This window comes from Bombus pyrosoma, linkage group LG5 (genome assembly GCF_014825855.1).
Source record: "Bombus pyrosoma isolate SC7728 linkage group LG5, ASM1482585v1, whole genome shotgun sequence".
NCBI classification, from domain to species: domain Eukaryota; kingdom Metazoa; phylum Arthropoda; class Insecta; order Hymenoptera; family Apidae; genus Bombus; species Bombus pyrosoma.
The window spans coordinates 11,752,412-11,763,499 of record NC_057774.1 but is presented as its reverse complement, the minus strand read 5'-3'; the positions used below and the strand labels follow the sequence as shown (position 1 = coordinate 11,763,499).

Here is an 11,088-nt window from a genome sequence, read left to right as displayed (position 1 = left end):
GACGCATTCGCGAGATATCACGTCAACGGAAGTCGTAAATTCCCGCTACGATTATAATAATCGACACCACGAGTTGATCGATCCCCTGATTTCCGTTAAGATAATAGGGGTGATTGTTTTGTTGTAACACCGCGGTAACAGGATCTAAGAGATATATATTTCCAACAATCTTCTATACAATATGGACAACGTTGACAGTTACAGAACTTGAGCCAGAAGTGAACTGGTAGAGACTGCTATCTCTCTCTCTCTCTCTCTCTCTCTCTCTTGTTGAGAGCAAGTCCGGGTGTTGACTGTACGAGTATCGTAATAACAGTGAAGTGCGTTCTCGTAGCATTACCGAAGAAAGCTCGGGGTGGCCTTGTTCATGGGAAAAATCAGCTTTCCCGTTAGAGAAATATTCGCTTTCTTCGTAATTAGTACGAACGCATAATAAACCTAAGGACTGTTCCAGGGACCATCCATAAACCGATAACACTAACAGTAACAACGATTCCTTCAAGGTTGATAGAAATTAGTGATGAATACTAATACGAAAGATAAACTAAAGCCTAAGTTTATGGTTGGTCCTTAGGTTTATTGGGGTCTGAATAGCGGTGCAGACCGTTGGCGACCAAGCAACTAGAAAAGTCGAGCGGACTGTTTCACGCGACGTAACAACGGTAACAATAGCTTTTTAATAAATTTTTACTAGTTTGAAATGTGGATGCTAATGTCACAAAGTCACAACGAGATAGTTTGCCACAACAATGGCACTGATTCAAAACATTTAATTGTACTTTTATTATCAAACAGTACATTTTTCAGTTCAATAGCGTCCTACAACACGGAAGACGCAGACCGAGAAACGCAATTGGCACGACTGGAGCGATTGGTAGAGGAGACTCAGCTTCCATACGCGTCCGTGTTCTCGATCCCCGCGCGCTCGCGCTCATCGCGTAGGTGTCGTAGGAATCCGGCCAACGACGATCGATTAGATCATAGAACATGTTAAAGAATCATCGAAATCGGAAAGGAAATAGCTTTCTTACAAGCTCGCCCTAATATTATATTACGTTTCCCTATTAAATGAAACAACTCTCATGTGAAATATCTTCTTGTATTTTTGATAATTAGAGAATAAAGAATACTTCAAAAAATAATAACATTGTGTATCCATTTACACCAAGTTGGAGTCTATCGCTGCCAACAGTTTTCACAGGAGGGTGACAGACTTTCTTTCAAGAGTTTAACGAATGTAGCTTCTATAGCTACATACGCATACTATATTGGCTGCATTACTATCGATGATTTAAGTTGAATGTACTAATTTCTATGTTCGCCGTAGCGAATCATAGATGGCGTAAAAAACTCTCTAACTTTTTTCAGTTCGGTATTTTCACGATCATGTAAACAGGCCTCGACACTCGCTAGGGAAAACCGTCCGAAAATTGAATCGTGTCTAGTCGTGAGAAATTAACACGAAAGTTCAACAAAGTCAGCGTTCTTGCGAAGTGGACAGAGATGAGTAGAGTATCTCTGTCTCTGTCTGAGACATTCATATTATGTCACGCATGCGTAGAACAAGAACCTTCTTGTCTTCCACGTTGATTTTTCACGACTCAATTTCAGAACGGATTTCCCTAGGCATTTCGGTATATGGGCATCGAGACCTTTTTACATGATCGTTGGTATTTCAGAACCAACAGAACAGAAGAGACACGAAGTCTCATTTAATGCCACGACTATTCTGCCCTCGGTTAATGCTAGCAACTCGTACGGATTATTGATCAGTCTCAGTGACGTAGTTAAACAAATGGTCGAACACTTAATCGGTTGGATTCACTGGTGAAAGGTACCGCTGTCAGTAGTAACACGACTACTACACCGCACGGTATTTTTATCGATAATGCCGACACCTCAGACGCGATCAAGAAGAGTCAGACTGAGGTTCTCAACGATGCATTTTGGATATTCCATCAAACAGACGAAATTTCTGTGAGAGGCCTTCGCATGGACAAATGGCTCCAAGATAGAAAGCTTTGGCTTTTAGGTAGCACACTGCCTCTGCTACCAAGGAGGTAAACACTGACTATTTTTTTACGAATCTTTCCTTTGTTCAACCTTTCTTCACATTTAATATCCATAAAATTTTGCACGATATTAATAATTTTTGTCTTCCTTGCGGAATAGTTTTGAATCTGATAATCTATCGCTTTACGGTGACGATGATGATTTCTCAGGTAGAGAATCTGTTAATAATTGAATAAAATCCTTTCTTTATTTAATTTCTATTTATAGCACTTTCATTTTTATTTACAATAAAATATTAGATATAATATAATATTAGAGAATTACGAGAAATACTGAGTTGTTTTATTTGGTTATTGTTATCAGTAGTCGTATTATTAATGACATTGTCATTAGGTGGTAATAACAAAATCCGCAATCACTTAGTTGCCAACCCAATATATTATTTTTCGTAATCTGAATATCTATGAATATATTCGTGGCGTCTTTTCGAATTTTAATATGCATATGACATGATGTGGTATTTTTGTGACATTTTTCTATTTTATTTAGTTTATGGCCAATTTTAGTTTTATTTGAAAATATAACATTTCTTTCTGCTCATTTTGCTTAACTTCGCATTTACTGTTTGCAAATTTATTGTTTACAAATAGTTTCACATCTTTTTGAAACAAAGAACGGTAGGTAAAATATAAGTAAAGAATACCATGACCGGAACCTGAAGGTCTACTCTTTCCAGAACACTTAACTTTGACATTGAATTGAATCGATCGATATTTGCTATGTAGTTTAAACACGTAATACACATTGTATGCATTAGACGTTGTGAATAGCCATTAAATACAGTTGATGCATCAACAAAATTTTAACACTAGTCCTAAAAGTAGAATAATTATCTTAGCGAAAAACAATAATTGCTACACAGTGATGTAGTTCGTCGAGCAGTTTGTTAAAATGTCAAAGGGCGAAGTTTCATTACTTTGAAGATACTGCTTTAACGTGTCAAATATTACGACTACAGATAATAAGAATAATAATACAAAGATGACCTAAAAATTAAACGACAAATATAGCGTACAAGTTGATTGTAGGATATTGTTATATACTTTAATATTAAGATATATTAAATTTTAAAATACTCCTGTAATATTAAACTTCGTAATACTTTAGTAGCATTAGACCACTTTTCGGATAGCATTATGTGTATCTAGCTGGTTTTATGCGTTCAATACCTTGTCATAATAAATACAAGAATGACATAAAATTTCTGGAAAATAGAAATCTTTTCAAAATCTAGTGAGTTCTTGGGTTCTATGTAGTTCTCGCTAATATAGTTACGTCTATAGATATTAAGATAATCTAATCGAAAAATGAATATTTCATATGATTGTTCTACATTTTCTGCCATAAACTTACAATATATGCGACTGCGACTAAGGATTTCATCATTGTGTAATTCATATCCTTCTTAGCGTGTTCATAATATAATCTCTATTAGATTAAACTTATTGTCAGAGTTCTAGAGAAAAAATGACGAACCCATATCTAAAATTTCCAATTATTCTATGTTGTAATTAAACTGTTTATTTTATTCAAATATGATTTCCAACTAGTCTTATTAAATCCACTAAACTCGATGTTGCAAAGTTGCATAATCGCGTCACTTCGTTTCTACGCTAAAAACAATCCACCTTGGTTCATGGTCGTCATTTAAACATGGACAATATGGCAACTTAATATCGATTATCAATAATCAAGAAGTCAACAGCAACGTAAAGTAGTCTTTCAGCGGGTTCAGTAGCGCTCGGCATGTTCAACAATAAGGGTGTTTCAACATCAAAATCCTATGAACTCCATTATGGGACTTTTGTACGTATACGATAATTGTTCAAATAAATGTGAATAAATTGTAAAAGAAACAGAAATTGCACAATAACGAATATTCTAAATGACAGAACAATATAAATTAGGAAACGTTTGTTTTTTCAATTTCATGCATAAGAATATTTATACATTTAGAAACATATATATATATTTCATATGGTACAAGATTTTGTTTCTTACAACAATCTAAATCAAGCAATTCTTATTGCTGAAGCTTTCTGCATAAGAATATGTGTCTGCATAAATAAAGAATGAAGGTTGTATTATCAAACAATTCGAACCATTTTTGCAACATAATGGAGAAAGCTACCGTAAATTATTAATGAAAATAAATAAATTTCTTCTTGTCAATGTTATAGTTATAGGATTCGTATTATATAGGATCGACATTTGTAACAAGTAGAACTTTACTTATAATATAATTATAATTATAATAAATACAATGTAATAATAATTATAATTGTGATTATAATTATAGTAGCAATAAATAATGAATAATAGAATTATATAATAATAAATATTCTCTGAGCAGACAAAATTTACAATTGTTGCATGAATTTAACGCAACGCGACGCGGAAAAAGGTCTAAATCAATTCTATTAATTTTTACTCGACGGTAACCCGTGACTTATTTGATGAGAATAGTAACGATATCAACCATATTGTTCTTCAGCACACTATACTCGTGACATTATTTATGTTGACATCATTTTCTTAATTATAACGATAAAGAAGGTTTCTTTAAAAGATTTCTTACAAATTGTTCAATCCACTTACTTACTAGGAACGATAATTGAAAGTTGTTCCTTATTTGACTGAAGTTAATAGATTTTCGATTCTCATGACTCACGAAATTAGCCAATTCAATATGATACCATTGCAGGGCAGTTGAAACGTTTTTAATTAACACCATTAACCTTTTTGATGGCAGCGATGCATTTTCTGCCGATTTAAAGTTAATTCTGTCTTAACTGTTTAACGGTAGCTAAATTATCGAATATCCGGAACCACTAACTTTGGTAACGCTAAAAAGACACGAATATGCTGATGAACTGTTTCCACTTGTCTCGATATGGTCAACGATTTAAGATTTGCAAACTATGGGCAGCGTGTGCCGCTTTGGTAAGCCTCCAATGGACTCACGAAGCTCGCATGTTCTACATAACCTTTCGGCCTTTATCAGATCCAAGAAAAATATCAGATCCAAAATGAAACATTTTCACTGAAAGTTTGTGCGATTTGTAATATATACATAAAGTGAGTCACAGATGTATTCGTACCCTTGCAATTACAATTTCATTTGATGTTTAAAGTTTATATCATAACAAACTGCCGTTTTTCAATAAACGATATATCGATCAAAAGCTTAATTATTGCATATATATTCCCGTCGATAAATAATGCAAAGTGTTTATTGTTAAAAAGAAAAATATTAGTTATCTAAATTCAATAATTACAAGAATACGAATACTTCTGTGACTCACTGTACATGTAAAATTAGAGAAATATGAAGATAAATAGAAAACTAGCAATATAAATACGTTTTACAAAAGAATAATTAAATTAGTCGCGCAAATGAGAGAAACATATCGAAGACTAAACATTGTGGAGTATTAAGTAAAAAACAAATTTGTTCGTACATTTGTTCACTATACAAAATAACACATTTTCCATATGAATATTCGGGAGGCATGAGATTTTTACACAAGCTGGTCTGTATTGCGCGATTTAAAGGGCGCCTGCGCTCTGAATTCCGATTCGAATAAAGCGAAACAGGGGAGCTTGACCCTTGGTCATTGGCGAGAATACAGACAGTCTGGTCCGCAGCCTTTACAGTGCTAGCATGCTCTTTGCGCAACAGTTCACCTCTTTGCCATGTCTTGCCAAGTATAAAAAGTATGTACGAGCCCAAAATTCGCTTTAGAAATATCTCTAGTATCACGTCTATTGACAATCGTATAAATTGCACATACCTTAATACTCAAATAGGGGACACTTTCACTTATTTCGAGTCAATTGCATTTGCATACAGAACTATATTTTCCTCGTTTATCCGTGAAAAAGTGAAGCTGTTCCCAAAAAGAATACGTATAAGTAGAAAAAAATGAAACATAATTTACCTAGAAGATATTATTATAAATTTACAAACTTTTGCGGCTACGTACAATAAGATATTCTATTATTTAAAATAAAAAGTTCCAAATCGTAGAAGTTTCGCCAAATTAAATACTTTTGTAATTTATTACTTATCCTTCAAGCTCCTCATTTGGTCATATATGAATACAGTGGCAAAGTAAGAAAGTAACTTACCTTCTTCAAAAGTGTTCTTTCGCTTCACTTCAGACATTAACATGATTATAATCAACATTAATTAACAACATAAGGGTCATTTTCATTTCTAATCAGTTAGTGTATGTATACGTTCTAGAATCAAGAGTTAGTATGTAACTACGCGCTACGCTGTTCATCCAATAAATGATGCGAGAAATGTATTTCATGAATCGCGATTGTCATTGCACTTCAATGGGAACACGCGTGTCACAGAAGTTAACATTCGCATCGTACTCATAACTGTGTCACATACTTCGATATAGAACTACTAGTAAAAAATATCGGTGTTTCGCGGCCTCTCGCTATTCCATAATTCTTTCAATAATGATCGCATCGAAATATAAATTTCAAATTTCACGTAATTAAATAATCGAAACACAACACTGTGAAACGGTGAAACCGTATTAAAAAAGGGCGAATAAAGATCTTTCAATATCAGCATTATTTCCTCATTAATATTTAAGTACGATGTCTCATTGGGCTATGTACGTATATGGCCGTATCTCGTGACCAATCGTAATTATTACTCATAAAGAAATTATTTTTTTTTTATAGGTCACGCGCGCCAAGCAAGGCGATGGACCGATACGAACGATTGGCGCGTCTTGGGGAGGGTAGCTACGGTGTGGTCTTCCAGTGTAGAGATCGGCAAACTGGAAAACTGGTAGCTGTTAAAAAGTTCCAACAAACTGAGGATGATCCTCTTATACGCAAAATCGCACTACGTGAAATAAGGCTCCTTAAGGTCAGTCGTTATGCTTGAAAATACAGTAATGTGTAAAATTCTTAGGCCATCTATACGAATCAAAATTTCTGTATCATCGTGATCATTATCGTTATCATAAATATCATCGCCACCACCCGAAAAATTTAGATATTTTGTTTATCAATCTGATACGTATATACTGTGTTTGAGATGATAAAATGACTTAAATTGAAAGAAGACGGAGATCGTATAATATCACAGAGTAGAACAGCAGTTTCAATATTTAACAAGTTGAAAAGAGATTTCTTTCCCATGTTTATAGTATGTATACGGAAAAAGAAAAGATAGAGAAGAAAGGAACTGTTAGATATCACAGGGCTAGGATCAGACTATCTGAAAATAAGTCTCATGTCTTTCTTTACTTCTCTCTTCTTCCAACATGGTTCTAGCGCTTTACGTATATACATATGTATACATATACCTTCAAGTGAACGACCCCTTACAAGCCGAAGGTACTAAAGCTCGCGGTGGTTAGTCTCGAATTGAGAAAACTTCGTTCAAAAAATATGGAGAAATTCTCGAAAGTATTATTAGCCTTAATTAGAATATAGATGTTTGACATTTCTTAGAGTTCTTTTTAAGAATATCGATCAGCCCGTGGAAGAAAAATTCGTGATCTTGCACAGCAACGTAGCAATATAAATTCACCGTCGACGTCGACTGCAAGAAGTGGCCAACGGTCAATACCGTGGCGGTCAATATCTTAGCGTGTTCTGCTCTCGATGACCTAGCCTTATCGAAATAATCAGAGAGTTCTCTTCCAAACATATGCGCATTCAAACGAGCGTCCACTCTGTTCTGACATTTCGCCTCAAGGATATCTTCTTTCGTCCGTACAGCAAATACGGGGCGTGATGTTAATGATTTCCTTTCCGCACGACCTTTGATCGCAAACGCTGTCCGCAATAACAAACCAAAGCGAAAAATTTCCGATTTTGATCATTTTTTAATATATTCGATGTCTATATAAACTACAAAAAAAGAAAAAAGAAAAAAGATAAGGATACTAACGCCAATACTAACGTATACGCTAGGAACGCAGAATTATTGGTAGTACAATATTTATCGTGTATGGTGCCTACACTGCCAACAATCTTTTGCGAATATCTCGGAAACTAAAGTTGAGCGATAGTTATATATATATATATATGGAAAAAGTTGTTTATAATGTTGATTTCTACACATATTCAGAAATTATCAAAATCGATGTGATGAAAGAAAGCTTATATATTATAAGAAGGTAACTATTTACGAAACTGACACCATCTTAGATTTACATGATCTTTTAATATGTTATTGAAATCAAAATTTTAAGCAACTTCTTTCTTTGCATATTACCGTCAGACTCTTCTAATTTTCGAGATATTTGCAGAAAACTGAAAAAACTGTCAGTACTACAATGAATTCAGACCTACAAAATGTGTCTATGATACAGTCGTAAGCAAGGCCGACACGCTCGTCGCTTGGCAATCTGTTTATATCCATCATCCATTGATCTGTTTATTTTTATTCCATACTTTACAAATCTAAATAATCATTCACAATTACATGTGATGCGATACTTTAAGAAATTTTTTTCGAAAATCTGTTCTGACGACAAAACGATTTTGTCAATCGAATATAGAGTATCGAAAAATAATTAATTAAATTCTTCATATTACGATAATTAATTCGTCGTCTTTGGCGAAACTTTTCAAGACGAGAAGGCGAACACTTGAAGATAACATAAATGAAGCCCTCTCCCTTCCTGCATCGTGGACTATCGGGCCCTAACGGTTTCATGATTCCGACACTTAGGATTATTCTCATTCGTTCTTTATACAATCGTCAACACGGACGAACGTCGAAGAATATCCTACGCGACTTTTGTTATTTCGAATCAACGTAACGCTTGAGTAACGATCTTATACTTAACTCGCGTAGTCTATATATATGTAAAGTATAGTAGTAAAGTATATATGGTAAAAAATTTTCAGTATAAAAATTACTGTAATTCATAATTTATCAATCTTAAACTTTCTTTTATGTGTCACTTTCATACTGTTGTACCAAGAAAAGTTGAACTGTTGGTTGTTTAATCCTTTCCCAAACTTATTGTACTACATGCAGTATATTTAAAAAAACGTTCTAGAATCTGAAACATCCGAATTTGGTCAATCTTCTGGAGGTCTTCAGACGGAAACGGAAATTGCACCTAGTCTTCGAATACTGCGAGTACACGCTACTGAACGAGATGGAGAGATATCCGAGCGGGTGTCCAGAAATCACCACGAAGCAGCTTACATGGCAAATTCTTCAGGGCATCGCGTATTGTCATCGACTAGGTTGCGTTCACAGGGATGTAAAACCGGAAAATATTTTAATTACAGCCGATGGCGTAGTGAAATTGTGCGATTTTGGTTTCGCGCGAATGCTCAGTCCTGGTGAAAATTACACAGAATACGTCGCAACTAGATGGTACAGAGCGCCTGAACTACTGGTAATTTCTTTTTTTTTTTTTTTTTTTTTACATAATATATTCATTTCTTTCCATTAACTTTTTAAGATTCCATTCTATACGCACTTGTTATTAATAATTCATTATCTCTAACCGTTGAAATCTTGTGTGTGACATTAACGATAAATTGATTAAAACAAAAAAATAAAATTAATATAGATATTAATCCAGCATACTAATAAAAAGAAATTATATACTTTTTTGATTCGTTTAAATAATGTATTTTATTAATTAATTCACTAATGATATTTATTCGTATTCTGCTTGGATCTTTTCCGTGCTTCTAGATTTTATTGACTTGTATTATAATAATTAAATTATTTTCAATTACTAAGAGAACGTGTTCTTCAACAGGTAGGAGATACTCAATATAGTACACCAGTCGATGTGTGGGCAATTGGTTGTGTTTTCGCAGAATTAATACGTGGAGAAGCGTTATGGCCAGGAAAATCAGACGTGGATCAATTGTACTTAATTCGAAGGACTATTGGTGACTTATTACCGAGACACATAGCTATTTTTCAGCAAAATGAATTTTTCGCTGGTATCACTTTACCAACTCCTCAAACCCTCACGCCCCTCGAAACTGCTCTACCTAATAGAGGCAATACAATTCTACAGGTGAATTTTTGCATTGCGTTCTTTATCTTAAATAAGCGGTTTAAATAAAAAATTTTTGGTAAATTGATCATAGGAAGATTTAATTGATTCCATTCATTTCATCTAACAGCTTGACTTTCTTAAGAAGTGTTTGAACAAAGATCCTGACGAAAGGTGGTCTTGTGAACAACTTCTACAACATTCTTATTTTGAGAATTTTCATTTCAAAATGCCCGAAGTCGAAATGGAGGAATTCGATAAGCTTAAAAAATATCGAGATCGATCACGAGTATGTACAGTTTTATAATAACAAGAATACAATGAATAATGAACCAGATAGAAAAGATACATGACGTTTTTCTTGCTACAAAATTTATATCGAACACTAAAGTATACAACAAGATAATATATTGCGTACAAAATAAGTAACAAAAATACCCTTAAATATAGTATTGTATCTGTTGTATTTTAGAATAGTAATTACAGTCAAATGGTATTACCCCAACTTCCCAAGCCTGGTGCTTCAGTACATAGTCAAAATGAAAATCGGCCGAGAAGCTCCTCCATGCAACATCAGCCGCAGGACTTCGATCATCTGCCTATGATTAAAGGCTGTAATTAAGCTCCTCTGTGATTGTAATATACTTATACACATATACATATATATTTATTTGTCTATTTATTTAAACTTTATAGATTTTCATTATATCAATTAATGATTGTTAATAAATTTTATTTTTGTTTTGCACGTTTGTGTTTATAACTTCTTAAGAGATTTTGTTTAACTAGTATGATTTCCATATCATATATATATATATATATATATATATATATATATATATGATATATATATATACATATATATTTATTTATTGTATCTATAGTATACATACATCTTAAAATAAAATTTTGTATAAAATGATATTATTGTATACTGTTATATATATATATATATATATATATATACATTTATAAGGTACATATATATTAATATATTGTT

General features: G+C 33.5%; 1 protein-coding gene across 3 annotated transcripts; it reads left to right on the top strand.

The window, feature by feature from the left end:
- The first annotated feature begins 1,624 nt into the window (after positions 1 to 1,624).
- LOC122567986 (cyclin-dependent kinase-like 4) lies at positions 1,625 to 10,836 on the top strand. 3 transcript variants are annotated; one of them, XM_043727214.1, is made up of 6 exons: positions 1,625 to 2,060; positions 6,781 to 6,970; positions 9,123 to 9,470; positions 9,843 to 10,109; positions 10,219 to 10,377; positions 10,561 to 10,836. In XM_043727214.1, exons 1-6 carry the CDS (start codon positions 1,993 to 1,995, stop codon positions 10,708 to 10,710), a joined length of 1,182 nt encoding a protein of 393 aa, XP_043583149.1. In that variant the 5' UTR covers positions 1,625 to 1,992; the 3' UTR covers positions 10,711 to 10,836. The 3 variants fall into 3 exon arrangements, with proteins under 3 accessions (XP_043583149.1, XP_043583151.1, XP_043583150.1); XM_043727216.1 differs by lacking the exon at positions 1,625 to 2,060 and adding an exon at positions 3,620 to 3,879; XM_043727215.1 differs by lacking the exon at positions 1,625 to 2,060 and adding an exon at positions 5,723 to 5,790.
- Positions 10,837 to 11,088: the final 252 nt, after the last annotated feature.

What these genes read in the sequence shown, in the direction of transcription:
- LOC122567986 (XM_043727214.1), top strand. Translation starts at nt 1,993, where the DNA reads ATGGACAAATGGCTCCAAGATAGAAAGCTTTGGCTTTTAGGTAGCACA. An exon ending in ACAGAGCGCCTGAACTACTG is followed by an intron (nt 9,471 to 9,842) that starts GTAATTTCTTTT and finishes GTTCTTCAACAG; the next exon opens with GTAGGAGATACTCAATATAG. An exon ending in AATATCGAGATCGATCACGA is followed by an intron (nt 10,378 to 10,560) that starts GTATGTACAGTT and finishes GTTGTATTTTAG; the next exon opens with AATAGTAATTACAGTCAAAT.